This window comes from Xyrauchen texanus, chromosome 7 (assembly GCF_025860055.1).
Source record: "Xyrauchen texanus isolate HMW12.3.18 chromosome 7, RBS_HiC_50CHRs, whole genome shotgun sequence".
Classification (NCBI taxonomy): domain Eukaryota; kingdom Metazoa; phylum Chordata; class Actinopteri; order Cypriniformes; family Catostomidae; genus Xyrauchen; species Xyrauchen texanus.
The window spans coordinates 7,307,924-7,323,893 of NC_068282.1; the positions used below are offsets into that span (position 1 = coordinate 7,307,924).

Genomic DNA, 15,970 nt, shown 5'->3' on the forward strand with positions numbered 1-15,970 from the left:
CAAGGGAAGTGAATGGGGCCAATCCGTAAACATTCAAATTAGAATTGTTTCAAAAGTATAACCACAAGACAACAATATGTCTGTTAACATGATTTTAATGTGATAAAATCACTTACTAACCTTTTCTGTGTGAAGTCATGTACAATTTACAACCTCGTTGCATGGCGATTTAATGTCAACAAACCCTAAAACCTTAAAATATCCATACAAATTACGACTTGTTCCATTTTCTTTTAAGACATTTAAGATTTTGGTGTGTTCTTTTGATCAGATTGCAGAAATTCAGTACGATTTTATTGCGTGAAATGCAAAAGACTTATTTACATAGAGCCAATGAACTGAGATGATTTATCGACTGTTTGAACTGCAGTTTGGTTCATTTTACTGATGAACATTCCAGGTTTAAGATTTAAAATGTCCATGTTATAGCAGCAGTGAAACCTTTTGTTTTAGGCAGTGCTCCATTACCAAATACCAGTGCATTGCTTTCGTTTCTGTTCTTAGATTTATGGCTAATAAAGAACAATGATTTATTCTGTTGACCGTATGCATATGTGTGAGCAGTGAAATCTACAGAACTGCAAGCTATCAAATCAGAGCTGACTCAGATCAAGTCCAACATTGATGCACTGCTGGGGCGTCTTGACCAGATCACAGAGGACAAATACTGTGTCACAGGTGCAATGGTTTATAGACCCATACACACAAATGTACACCTTTAAGAATCACAGACAATTTCAATTTCATTATTTCACCAACAGACATTTTTAATTAGTAGTGTTTGTTAAGGCAAGCAATGCTATTTCTATTGTTCATATAGGGATTTGAACAAACCACAGATTCTAAGTATTAAACTTTGTGCTATGGACATAAATCATACCTTAAATAATGCAGCTTGTTGTGGAGAGGTGTGCTGTTACTGTTATTACTTCTAAGCTATCAGACTGTGATCAGACCATTTTCACCGGCCAGACAATAAAACAGGTGAAAAAATCCAACATGTACATTTGAAAGTGAGGCTTAAGCCATATTTAGGGACCAGGGGGCATGTTACATTACACTGAATTCATAAATTAAGATCAGACAAGTTAAACATTTTAAATTAGATCCTTACTGAAATTACCATGGTTACTAAACAGGTCAGCGGAACGATCCAAAAGGCTTTAAACAACAGTACAACCAATTGACAAGACTGTATGTCTCATTGTCATTCCTGTAAAAAATTTAAATGGAACTACTGTAAAAGAAAAGAAAAAGTCCATACTAAAACATTGATTGATTCAAATTGATTTTTCACTCTTGAAATTGTTAACCAACGGTCATTTTTTAACCTAACCTAACCCTAACCTTTGCCACTGTAATTCAGGGTTATCATTGCAATTCAGCATTGCTTAACCCACTATATGGCACTGCTGTTTACTATAAAATACTATACTGCACTCTACTATACTATACTTCACTGCACTGTACCATAATATACTGCTGTTTACTAAACTATACTATACTGCACTATTCTATATATATTGCACTGTACTATACTAAATGATACTAGCACTGGTTGTGTGGTGATAAAGATTCTAGCTAATAGCTAATAATACAAATACAAACTAATGTATGCACTATACTGCACTGTACTATACTGCACATTTCTTTACATACTGCTCTGTATTATACAAAAGTAGCCCTGGATGTGTGGGAATAAAGATTATAGCCTATTAGTATAAACAAATATATACTCTATAGTGCACTGTATTATACTATGCTATAATTTAATTTATATACTATACAATCCCTGGTTGTGTGGTGATAAAGTTTCTAGTAGTATATATTATGCAAATACATACTATATACTATGCTGCACTGTACCATACTATACTTTACTATGCTATACTAGCCCTGGTCGAGTGGTGATGCACATTCTAGCCTAATAGTATATACAAATACATTCTATATATGATACAATACTATACTATACCAGCCCTGGTTTTGTTGTAATATAGATTCTAGCCTAATAGTATATACAAATACATACTAAATACAGTACTTTACCATATTATATTTTACCATACTAGCCCTGGTTGTGTTGTGATATATATTCTAGCCTAATAGTATATACAAATACATGCATTTATGATACTAAACTATACTTAACTATGCTAGCCCTGATTGTGTAGTGATAAAGATTCTAGCCTAATAGAATAATATTTACAAATATTGTACATACTAGATACTACACAACACTGCACTGTACTATACTATACTATACTAGCCCTGTTTGTGCTGTGATATAAACTCAGCAAAAAAAGAAACGTCCCTTTTTCAGTAATAATAATGTTGTAAAAATCTGAATAACTTTACATATCTTTATTGTAAAGGGATTAAAGAATGTTTTCCATCCTTGTTCAATGAACTATTAACAATTAATGAAAATGCACCTGTGGAACGGTCACTAAGACACTAACAGCTTACAGATGCTAGGACTCTCAAAAACCCCCAAAAAAGATGCCCAGGGTCCCTGCTCATCTGCGTGAACCTGCCATAGGCATGCTGCATGGAGGCTTGAGGACTGCAGATATGGCCAGGGCAATAAATCGCAATGTCTGTACTGTGAGATGCCTAATGGGGCTTTTCCACTGCATGGTACAACTCGACTCAACTCGAATCTGCTCGCTATTTTGGGGGTTTCCACTGTGGATAGTACATGATACTTTTATTAGTACCATCTCGGTCGAGGTTCCAAGCGAGCCGAGACGATACTAAATGTGATGTGAAAATCCTGCAGATCACTGATTGGTCAGGAAGAATCTTCACTACCAGTGTCACTGGATTTCCAACACACATAATCAACCCGCCAGTTAGCAACAGTGATAAAAGTATCATTTGTACACGCGACTTTCAAATTATGAAAAAATCTATTTCTGTGCTCAAAACCACACCATGGTCAATAAACGAGGTGCAGACGGTCCACTGAGCACTACAAAAGAGCACACATCTCATCCAGTCTCCGTCGAACCTTGAACTAGGAACCGACCTGCTAACTCTCTCTCTCTGTGATTCCCAGATTTGTGTATTCATCAGCTCCAGTGTGACTCCACAGTATTCCAGCAAAAGGACTTACCTACTGCTTCTTTCCCTAGACCCCACGTTTCCTCCTGGATTCTCCCCTATTCTCCTGTGATCCTTCCCTGTGTTTCCCGGTTGGCACATCCTTGCTATATCCAAGCAGATCTCTACAACATATAATCCCACGATCATTCCTCTGCAAATCATTCCCCGCGTCTGTCAATTTCATCTGATGCTCACTTGCCATTCAAATATTAAAGCTTTCTGAATCCTATTTACCTTGTTGTCCTCGTGTATATCCTGACAGAAGGTTCGACCAAGACCGCCATGGATTCAGAAAATCCCGCTCCAGAGAGAAATCCAGCCGACATTCCTCTGCCTATGTTTGACGAGCGCGGAGCGACAACCAATCCCGCTTCAGCATCTGCTGCTTCATCTCCGTGGTGTGTGACAAGCCCCATGGTAAAACCAGCGCCCTTCTCAGGCAAGGAGGAGGATTGCAACGAGTTTCTCCTTCAATGTTCCCTAGCGCTAGAGGTACAGCCATATCATTTTCCTACTGAACGCTCAAAAATCTCCTTTGTTATTTCATTACTCACTGCAATGGGCCGAAACCATCTGGAATCAGGCCGGTCCAGCCACCGATACCCTCCAAACTTTCATATCCCATTTCAAAGAGGTGTTTGGCTGTCCTTTAGGTGACTCATCCACCTGTGAACAGCTCTATCATCTGCGACACGGTACAAGTTCAATCACTGAATATTCCTTGAAATTTAGAACCTTGGCTGCGGCAAGCGGATGGAATGAGAAAGCGCTCATCACTACCTACCGGCAGGGGTTTAAATCCCGTTCTTCAATTGCAACTTGCAGTATATGATGATAGTGTTGGTTTAGAGAAATTCATCCAGCTCTCCATCTGAGTGGCCCGACGTGCTCAGAACTGTTATCCTGAGAATCGACAACCAGTACATCCTGTTTCTGTTCAATCATTGAAAAGTCCTGTGGCAAACGATACAGAACCCATGCAGATTGACAATACCCGTTTAACTGTCTCTGAAAGAGCCCGACGGATGTCAAATCATCTCTGCCTGTATTGTGGAGACAACACCCATTATATCAGCGTCTGTCCTGTCCGACCACCACGACTCCGGGTGAGTTTGTTATCCACCAGGACCCTTAGTGTTGCTCCATGATCTGCTACAGTGTCATTGATTACTGCTGACGCTAGCATTTCAGTTACAGCCCTCATCGACTCTGGGTCCACGGGTAATTTCATCTCGAGCGACCTCTGCAGGCAACTTCAACTCCCGAAGACCCACTCTCCAACCCCGTTCGCCGCAAAATCAGTGACTGGAAAAGCCCTGAATCCCGGGTATGTGAAATATCAAATCAAGCCCATCACATTACGAGTAGGGTGTCTACACAAAGAATCATTCACTCCTCTAATACTTGAAAACTCCACGGCAGCAATAATTCTGGGCAGACTCTGGCTCATACAACACAATCCCGTAGTTTGTTGGAGGAAGGGAGAAATGGTCAACATGTTTCCCTTCCTGTTTTCTTGAACTTCCCAAGCCGGTTTCCCCCTCTCCAGTGAGTATTCCCATCGCTGTGACATCCGTTGAAAGCCCTCGGGAAAAACAGTCTACAGACATTCCTTTCTGTTACTCCACGTTCGCCGATGTCTTCAGTCCCGAAAAGGCCTCCCATCTTCCACCACATCGACCTTGGGACTGTGCGATTGACTTAGAGCCAGGTGAATCGGTACCTCGAGGTCATATTTACTCTCTTTCCATCCCTGAACAACGAGCCATGGAGGAGTACATACAGGAAGCCTTGAGACAGGGATACATTCGCCCATCTACCTCTTCAGCAGCCTCCAGTTTTTTCTTTGTCGCTAAGAAGGACGGAGAATTGAGGCCCTGTATCGACTATCACAGCACTGAACAAGATAACCATCAAGTTCCAATATCCCCTTCCTCTGGTTCCCACCTCTCTTGAACAACTGAGAGGCGTACGCATCTTTACCAAGTTAGATCTCAGAAGTGCGTATAACCTTATTCTAATCCGTGAAGGGGACGAATGGAAAACTGCGTTCATTACCCCGCCTGGCCACTATGAGTACCTCGTTATGCCATATGGATTGGTCAACGCCCTTCCGTGTTTCAAGATTTCATGAATGAGATACTCCGTGACTTCCTGAACAAATTTGTGATTGTCTACATTGATCGACATACTCATCTTTTCTCCCAACGAAACTGTCCATCAACACCATGTCTCTAAAGTACTCCAGCGTTACTGAGATCATTCCCTTTTTCTCAAGGCAGAAAAGTGTACATTCCACCAAGAGACTGTCCCGTTCCTCGGTTATGTCGTCAGCAAACATGGAGTGAAGATGGATGACGGGAAAGTCACAGCAGTCACCTCATGGCCAACACCTCAATCCATAAAAGAACTCCAACGATTCCTGGGCTTCGCAAATTTTTATCGACGTTTCATCAATAACTACAGTACCATAACCTCTTCACTCACCTCTCTCTTAAAGGGAAAACCCAAGTCTTTAACCTGGACTCCCGAGGCAGACACAGCATTCAACATCTTGAAACAGGAATTCACCTCTGCACCCCTTCTGCGTCATCCTGATCCAAACCTTGCCTTCATTGTGGAAGTCGATGCCTCCATGACCGGAGTCGGTGCTATCCTATCTCAACAGCAGGAGGATACCGTCAAACCTCTCCCTTGTGCTTTTTTCTCCAAGAAGTTATCTTCAGCAGAACAAAACTATGATGTGGGAAACCGTGAGCTTCTCGCCATCAAGCTGGCTTTGGAGGAGTGGAGACATTGGCTCGAGGGTGCTCAACATCCATTCACAGTCCTTACGGACCATAAAAATCTGCAGTACCTCAAAGAAGCCAAGAGGCTGAACCCGAGACAAGCCCGTTGGGCCCTTTTCTTCACCCGTTTCCATTTCCACATAACCTACCGCCCAGGATCCAAGAACATCCGCGCCGACGCTCTCTCCAGACTTCATGCTCCCCAGATCTCATTGAAGAACCTGAATCGATCTTACCAACATCGGTGTTCATCAGCCCGATCCTTTGGGATATTGACGACCAGATCCAAAGAGGTACACGACGAGATCCACCTCCCCCTGAGTGCCCAGCCAATCTTACCTATGTCCCACATGAGTTTCGTCTACCTCTTATTGAGTCTGCGCATTCCTCTGTGGGTACAGGACATCCCGGAGCCACGCAAACGTTTAATCTCCTTCAACCACGGTACTGGTGGCAAAGGATGAGGGGAGATGTAAAACGCTTCATCCAAGGATGCCAAATCTGTGCTAAATCCAAGGTTCCATGCCATCTACAATCCGGAAAACTCTTACCACTCCCTGTCCCTCAGCGACCCTGGTCACATCTGGGGGTAGATTTCATCACCGATCTACCATCTTCTGGAGGTAACACGTGCATCATTATCATCGTGGATAGATTCTCTAAGGCTTGTAAATTGATTCCATTACCTGGACTCCCCACGGCCCTCGAAACTGCAGAGAATCTTTTCAACCAGGTGTTCCGTCATTTTGGCATCCCTGAGGATATTGTATCCAATCGTGGTCCCCAGTTTATATCTCGGTTCTGGAAAGCTTTCTTTTCTCTCCTTGGGGTCACAATCAGTCTAACATCTGGGTACCATCCTCAGGCGAATGGGCAAACGGAAAGAAAAGTGCAAGAAATAAACCGTTTCCTCCGCACTTTTTGTCAGAACCACCACGAGACATGGAGCCAGTTCCTCGCATGGGCCGAATACGCCTAGAATTCTTTACATCAAAGCACTACTGGACTAACACCTTTTCAATGTTTCCTGGGTTTCCAGCCACCTTTGTTCCCATGATCCGGTGAACCGTCCGAGGTTCTCTCAGTTAATTACTGGTTCCGAGATAGTGAAAGGGTTTGGAACGAGGCACATTGTCATCTCCAACAGGCGGTCAACAGACATAGGATGTTCGCAGACGCCCGAAGAGGTGAGACGCCTACATATGAACCTGGTCAACTTGTCTGGCTTTCCACACGGGACATTCGTCTACGCCAACCATGTTGAAAGTTTAGCCCACGGACATCGGACCTTTCAAGATTCTCCACCAAGTCAACCCAGTCACATACAAGCTTCAACTCCCTCCTCACTTCAGGATTCACCCTGTGTTCCATGTATCACTGTTAAAACCTCACTATCCTGCTGTTCTCCCTCCTTCCACAGACCCTGATCCTGACATGCCCCCCATTGAAGAAGATCCCATCTACACTGTTCGTGACATCTTGGACTCCCGACGTCGGGGTGGTCGCCTAGAATACCTGGTCGACTGGGAAGGGTATGGACCAGAGGAAAGATCTTGGATTCCACGAGACGATATCCTTGACCCAACACTTCTCACTGAGTTCCACCAGCAGCATCCACAGCGACCGGCTCCACGGCCTCGAGGCAGACCACCACGACGTCGGGGTCCTCGGTCCGCTGGCGCGGACCCTGGAGGAGGGGGTAATGTCAGGGATCAATCAGGTTCATTCACACCCACTGCACAAAGATCACAATCACCTGAGTATTAACCACCTGCACCTGTCATCTAATCCAGCACCACTGAGCACTACAAAAGGGCACACTTCTCATCCAGTCTCCGTCGAACCTTGAACTAGGAACCGACCTGCTAACTCTCTCTCTCTGTGATTCCCAGATTTGTGTATTCATCAGCTCCAGTGTGACTCCACAGTATTCCAGCAAAAGGACTTACCTACTGCTTCTTTCCCTAGACCCCACGTTTCCTCCTGGATTCTCCCCTATTCTCCTGTGATCCTTCCCTGTGTTTCCCGGTTGGTACATCCTTGCTATATCCAAGCAGATCTCTACAACATATCATCCCACGATCATTCCTCTGCAAGTCATTCCCCGCTTCTGTCAATTTCATCTGATGCTCACTTGCCATTCAAATATTAAAGCTTTCTGAATCCTATTTACCTTGTTGTCCTCGTGTATATCCTGACAACCATCAAGGAAAAGTGGAAGTGGTTCGACCAAATGGACGCTATCTAAACCAGCGAGCAATGGGAGGGAGAGTGTCCTGGACTGGTGTTGATCCACGATGGAGGATGTATGTTTTGTTACGTTAACTCTATACTCTGCTTGAAAGCTTCACTTTATTTAGTTGACCAGCCACTGAAAGCTTGCATCTAAAACAACCAAGCCAATTTAACTGTTACACTTGTGTAAAATCACCATGCAACAACTGCTTTATGCAGCACGATGAGCTAGTAGCTAACAGCTAGCAGTCGTGTTATTGTTTTGGTCAGTTTGTGTCGTGTTTAAGATGATGTCATGGCAGTAGAGGCGGCACAATTATGACGATCAGCCTATAATCCCACCCATGTTGAGGTGGAACTAAACTAGCGAGTAGAGTTGAGGTGAGTCAAACCGTAACGTACAGTGGAAAAGCGCCTTAAGACAGCGCTACAGGGAGACAAGAAGGACAGCTGATCGTCCTCGCAGTGGCAGACCACGTGTAACAGCACCTGCACAGGATCAGTACGTCCGAATATAACACCTGCGGGACAGGAACAGGATGGCAACAACAAATTCCCAGGTTACACCAGGAATGCACAATGCCTCCATCAGTGCACAGACTGTCAATATGCTGAGAGAGGCTAGACTGAGGACTGTTGTAAGGCAGGTCCTTACTAAACATCACCAGCAACAACTTCGCCTATGGGCACAAACCCACCTTCGCTGGACCAGACAGGACTGACAAAAAGTGCTCTTCACTGATGAGTCGCAGTTTTGTCTAACCAGGGGTAATTGTCGGACTCGCGTTTATCATCAAAGGAATGAGCATTACACCGATGCCTGTACTCTGGAGTGGGTTCGATTTGGAGATGGAGGGTTTGTCATGGTCTGGGACGGTGTCACAGCATCATCGGACTGAGCTTGTTGTCATTGCAGGCGATCTCTACGCCGTGTCCGTTACAGGGAAGACATCCTCCTCCATCATGTGGTAACCTTCCTGCAGGCTCATCCTGACATGACCCTCCAGCATGACAATGCCACCAGCCATACTGCTCGTTCTGTGCATGATTTCCTCCAAGAGAAGAATGTCAGTGTTCTGCCATGGCCAGCGAAGAGCCCGGATCTCAATGCCATTGAGCACATCTGGGACCTGTTGGATCGTATGGTGAGGGCTTGGGGCCATTCCCCCCAGAAATGTCTGGGAACTTTTCCCTGAGAAAGTGCCTTGGTGGAAGAGTGGGGTAACTTCTCACAGCAAGAACTGGCAAATCCGGTGCAGTCCATGAGGAGGAGATGCACTGCAGTACTAATAGTATAATATACATACTATACTGCACTGTACTAGCCCTAGCTGTGTGCTGATACAGATTCTACTCTACTAGAAAACAACTTAATCTAAACATGCTCCTTTTCTCTATAATAATTTTGCTCTTCTTTGAGAAAAGCTTTCAAAGGGCTACTGTATTCATATGGAAGCCCCAGGCAGCAGTTTACTCTCCACAAAAACACATTCCCCAGTGACCAAGCGCAAACCTGCTTTGTCAGCACGGCACTGCTGCCGTTGTCATATGAGCCTTTCATGGTTTGCCACTTTATCGGCTCAGTGGCTCCAATCCAGCTTTGCAGATTTGTCCCTCTATTTCACATCAGCAGTCAGTTTGACAACGTTTACAACGGAACACAATATGTCTCCTGTGTTTATTACACAGAACCAGATAAATTCTCCTCCATATTCTTTCTGTGAATTATGATGATGTGGTTAATGGCTTTTGGCTAAACAATACCCCTTGTGCATAGCGGAGCACATTTCTGTATGTGTATGCAAGTGTGGCTGTAAGGGATGAGACAGTTTTAAAGCTCCTCTGAGGGAGGAAAATCTACTAGCACTTAGTTTGGTCTTAATTCTCTTAAAAACTTTTTAACAGGGCTGATGTGTAACTCAAAGGAATTTTAAAATGTTTCTTTTCTTTGGCCACAGGTTTTTAAATGCCAGCTCTTGCAATGTGTCCCTATAGAGGTGTGATTAGGATTTGAGAATTTGTGGTGTGGAAGAAAACAGAGAATCCCCAAATGGATCCAGACATGTATGCAATGCTGGTTTAAGCAATGCAAGAAGCAATGCAAAGAGACTGTTACTTTAGTATGCAATACTTTAATATACATACAAGATTTTGTGCAATTATATTTTGATATTTTCTAAAGAAAATCTGAGTGGTGCCTGCCTGCAAACGTGGTTGCCGGGGTGTTGCTTAGATGGTTTGAGTGTGTTTTTGTATGTTGCTAAATGTAGTTAGGTGTTTACTTACTAAAACGAGCCTACTATTAACAGTCTATGATATTCTGGTTTCTAGAAATGGTTCAGGTCCCACTTTAAATGGATGTCTTTGGGATTTTGTCGCCTGTTTCATCATCCGCCAAGCAAACATTATACGTCTGATCACTAAAAAAGTAATAGCACACTTCTTAACAAGCAGCATGATTTGAGGTTTCATTCATGTCTGTAGAACAAGTTTCCTTCCAAACTTGAATACTTAGAGTTAGTGGTTTAGAGCAAAAAAGACATTCCTATATATGCGTATATATATACATTATAGATAGATAGATAGATAGATAGATAGATAGATAGATAGATAGATAGATAGATAGATAGATAGATAGATAGATAGATAGATAGATAGATATACAGTGGGTATGGAAAGTATTCAGACCCCCTTAAATTTTTCACTCTTTGTTATATTGCAGCCATTTGCTAAAATCATTTAAGTTAATTTTTTTCCCTCATTGTACACACAGCACCCCACATTGACAGAAAAACACAGAATTGTTGACATTTTTGCACATTTATTAAAAAAGAAAAACTGAAATATCACATGGTCCTAAGTATTCAGACCCTTTGTTCAGTATTTAGTAGAAGCACCCTTTTGATCTAATACAGCCATGAGTCTTTTTGGGAAAGATGCAACAAGTTTTTCACATCTGGATTTGGGTATCCTCTGCCATTCCTCCTTGCAGATCCTCGCCAGTTCTGTCAGGTTGGATGGTAAACGTTGGTGGACAGCCATTTTCAGGTCTCTCCAGAGATGCTCAATTGGGTTTAAGTCAGGGCTCTGGCTGGGCCATTCAAGAACAGTCACGGAGTTGTTGTGAAGCCACTCCTTTGTTATTTTAGCGGTGTGCTTAGGGTCATTGTCTTGTTGGAAGGTGAACCTTCGGCCCAGTCTGAGGTCCAGAGCACTCGGAGAAGGTTTTCGTCCAGGATATCCCTGTACTTGGCCGCATTCATCTTTCCCTCGATTGCAACCAGTCGTCCTGTCCCTGCAGCTGAAAAACACCCCCACAGCATGATGCTGCCACCACCATGCTTCACTGTTGAGACTGTATTGGACAGGTGATGATCAGTGCCTGGTTTTCTCCACACATACCGCTTAGAATTAAGGCCAAAAAGTTCTATCTTGGTCTCATCAGACCAGAGAATCTTATTTATCACCATCTTGGAGTCCTTCAGGTGTTTTTTTAGCAAACTCCATGCGGGCTTTCATGTGTCTTGCACTGAGGAGAGGCTTCCGTCGGGCCACTCTGCCATAAAGCTGGTGGATGGCTGCAGTGATGGTTGACTTACTACAACTTTCTCCCATCTCCCGACTGCATCTCTGGAGCTCAGCCACAGTGATCTTTGGGTTCTTCTTTACCTCTCTCACCAAGGCTCTTCTCCCCCGATAGCTCAGTTTGGCCAGACGGCCAGCTCTAGGAAGGGTTCTGGTCGTCCCAAACGTCTTCCATTTAAGGATTATGGAGGCCACTGTGCTCTTATGAACCTTAAGGGCAGCAGAAATTTTTGTAACCTGGCCAGATCTGTGCCTTGCCACAATTCTGTCTCTGAGCTCTTCAGGCAGTTCCTTTGACCTCATGATTCTCATTTGCTCTGACATGCACTGTGAGCTGTAAGGTCTTATATAGACAGGTGTGTGGCTTTCCTAATCAAGTCCAATCAGTATAATCAAACACAGCTGGACTCAATTGAAGGTGTAGAACCATCTCAAGGATGATCAGAAGAAATGGACAGCACCTGAGTTAAATATATGAGTGTCACAGCAAAGGGTCTGAATACTTAGGACCATGTGATATTTCAGTTTTTCTTTTTTAATAAATGTGCAAAAATGTCAACAATTCTGTGTTTTTCTGTCAATATGGGGTGCTGTGTGTACAATAATGAGGAAAAAAATTAACTTAAATGATTTTAGCAAATGGCTGCAATATAACAAAGAGTGAAAAATTTAAGGGGGTCTGAATACTTTCCGTACCCACTGTATATATATATAAATATATATATATACATGTTATACAATACTGTGCAACAGTTTTAGGGACTTCAAAAAGTAAACATAAAAAAGCTATATCAATATTGTTTGTGACCACCTTTGCATTTAAAAAAGCCCCAATTCTCCTAGGTACTGCTGGGCACAGTTTTTCTTGGTTGTTGGCAGAAAGGATGTTTCAAGCTTCTTGGCGAATTCACCACAGTTCTTCTGTCTCTTTATGTAATCCCAGACTGACACGATGTTCAGTGGGGGGGCTCTTTGGGAGCAATGCCATCCCTTGGAGAGTGCCCTGCTCTTCTATTCTAATCTTTTCTATTTTCAAAAGTAATGTTTGGGAGTCTAAAATGTATTTTTTCTATTGACACACTAAAGCTGAAGATAGCTGAAGATGTTTTTGTGAAACATCTTAAGTGCCTAAAACTTTTCACAGTACTGCACGTATATATATATCACACATACACACATTGTTAATGTTGAAATAAACATTATTTGTTATTTGCTGGCTACCCAAGTTGTTTGTATTCATACGTCATTGTTTGTTAATGTATGTATGTATGTATGTATGTGTGTGTGTGTGTGTGTGTGTAGAGCTTCAGAAGGCAGATGAAATTAAGAGTGAACTGTCTCAGGACGAGTCGGGATCAGAATCAGAGGATCTTCAGCACAGTGATGTGGAGGAAGTTGAAGATCACACACTCGAGGAGTGTGATGAAGACATGGTGAGACAGACCACAAGGAATGATAAGATTTATAGACACATTTTTAAAAGTACTGCATAAAAACCGCTGCTATGAAGATTGAGACATATCACTTCATAAATTATCTTTAATCACACTTTGTACAGAATGGATATTAAAGTTAACGGACTCCAAAAAATGTATTTCTCATCTTGTCTTTCATCAGGAAAACAATCACATATCTGAAATGGACCCCATTCTTCAATAAAAGGCAAGAACTCAGAACTAGGACAATGGATTACTGCATTAAAGTGATAATTCAACCATGAGATGTTAACAGGCACAGCTTGAACACATCACAAAGACAAATAAAATTGTTCTTCCCGCAGATTGTTAAAATGAAGTTAGCAAGTACAAATCACTAAATCTGGTGTCACAGGGTAAATTTTTAAACTCAATTTGGGGGTACTTAACCCTCATGTTGTATTCCAGTCATTTTGACCTGAAGAGGATTTTCTTTTGCCTGAAAATGCTAATTCATATTATCTTATTGGCCAAAAACTTACTGATTTTGCTCACACAGGGTATTACAACAAAGGGTTTCACCTTGTTACACTTTTGGTGTTCCCTGTCAAAAATGACCAGCCTATAAAAATTGCTTATAAATCTCTCATTATGCTATATTATAACCAAATATTGGATTAGCTCTTTTTGCCAACTTTTTTCGTTCATTAGCACAGGTTTTGTATTTCTTTTTGGAACTTATTGACTGTAGGCCTCATTGAACTGAACTTATGCGCCTCCGTTTTTCAGTGAAAATAGCATTATAAAAAATATAGCATTTGTGGATAATTTTGGCAATATAAAAATTTGAAAACATTCTGTACTATTTATCACACTAGTGTTCTTTATTGGTTAACCAGGAAGTTTGTTTTGAAATGCTTTTATGTTGTACAAAATGGCACAAAGTCACACTTACGGTGTTCCTGGTCAAAAATGACCGGCCATTTAAAATGAACGGGGTAGATAAAAAATAAAAGTGTTCAGGAGCATGTTCATATATGTGCATGTGTGTTTGAAAAGATAAAGGCCTCGGATCTGTGCACACGTGTACACACACACACACACACACACACACACACACACACTACACGTACAAACTCTTTTGAGTATTACATGGTTTTTCACAGAGATTAACTTTATCCTACCCTGAACTGCATCCAACATCCATTCATTCATCCAACATTACCCCACACACAAGAACTGTCTTTGCCCCACAGTGACCCCTCTCCAATAGAATCAATAGAATTTTGGTGTTATAACGTTTCCTATATTAATACCTTCAACAATTATATAGAAAATGGGGAGAACACAATTATCCAACACAGACACATAAGTAGGCTTTTGAACATTTAGTGATGGAATTTACAGGCAGACAAACTCAACATTCAGTGCACAAAATGAAAGATGAAAGCAAGTCCCAGCATTTGAGTTTCAGGTAAGTTCAGATACAATTACTCAGAAAAGAAGATATGTCCAGGACAAGTCCACTTTATGCAATGAAATCCTTAATTGAAATGTATGTGATGAAAACCATTGATGGCAGAAGCAGGTTTAGGGTGGTGGTGTAATCAATGAACAGTCTCAATCAACTGTATATTCAACTTATCTCACGGAAGACAGCTTCCACAATCCATTGTTACTTCCCAAAGCCAATAAAGTCCCTATTTAAACATATAAACGCTCGCTGAAATCCTTGTGTAACATAAATACATAATCACAAACACCAGACAAACAACCTCCATTTTTAAGCATAACTCTTTACAAGATCTGAAGATACAGGCACTAAAAAAACATAATACTCATTTTACATATTTAAATCAGTAACTTACTTTGTAGTTGAACATATGAATCTTCAAATTCATCAAGTAGGACTCTGGATGAACATGGATTGGCATTTAATTTTGGACCAAACAATTCTTGCTTGTTCACCTTTTTACTATTCTTCTACTTCCCTATATATAGCATTTTGAAGAACCTCTACATGATCGCCCTCTAGCAGTAGGGATGAACATTACACTCCATAGAACAGTAACAGACATGTGTTTGTTACATACTCCTCCCCTCAGTGGAAGTATTTGCATTCCCATTCTAAGACTTTATATTTTGGACATGGAAAGTATCAGCATGTTCCATCCTGTCTAGAAATGAAAGAGTAATTGACAGGATCAAGTTTTTTATAGAGTTTGGCAGGCCCTTTCCACTTGGCAGAAAGTTTGGCCATGTACTGTAGCTATCCTCTTCCTGAGACAAAGGATGAGTTCAAACCTAAACAGACTGTAATAGCAACCCTGTATGAGTTGAGCTCTGCCCACATTTTCTCTCACAGCGCATATCGATTCCTCTTGTCTGATTATCACCTCATATGCAAGACTACTTGGGTCAGGAATTTTTAGCATAGCCCTTTCTAGTGGTCCCTTCAACTTCCTGCCTATTGGGACTTCAGAAGGTGTGAAACCTGTGCTCATTTGCCAAGCAGTGTTGATGGCAAATCTGAACTCCGCCAACCAATGATCCCAATGACGATGGGTATTTCCCACATACCATATCACATCATGGTTTTCAGTGTGCAGTTAATTTGCTCAGTGAGATTGGTTTGAGGATGATTGGTTGTTGTCAAGTTTTGTATAATTCCCCACTTTTCGAAAATTAGGCTGATAATTTGGAAGGTAAATTGGGATCCCTGATCTGACACAAGGAAGGCAGGAACATCCATCGGGTAAAAATCTCCTTTACAAGAACATGTGCAATCTGAGGTGACTTTGATTTACATAGTGGAAACAACTCTACACATTTCGAAGA

General features: G+C 41.9%; 1 protein-coding gene across 1 annotated transcript in view; it reads left to right on the forward strand.

Annotated features, from left to right (window-relative positions):
- The window catches only part of LOC127646743 (RNA-binding protein Raly-like), a 132,826-nt gene that overhangs the window by 104,386 nt on the left and 12,470 nt on the right, over nt 1-15,970 (forward strand). The window contains exons 7-9 of the mRNA XM_052130599.1: nt 565-678; nt 13,020-13,150; nt 13,335-13,379. Coding sequence (XP_051986559.1) covers nt 565-678; nt 13,020-13,150; nt 13,335-13,376 — 287 coding nt within the window. The 3' untranslated portion in view covers nt 13,377-13,379. The remainder of the gene's footprint in view (nt 1-564; nt 679-13,019; nt 13,151-13,334; nt 13,380-15,970) is intronic.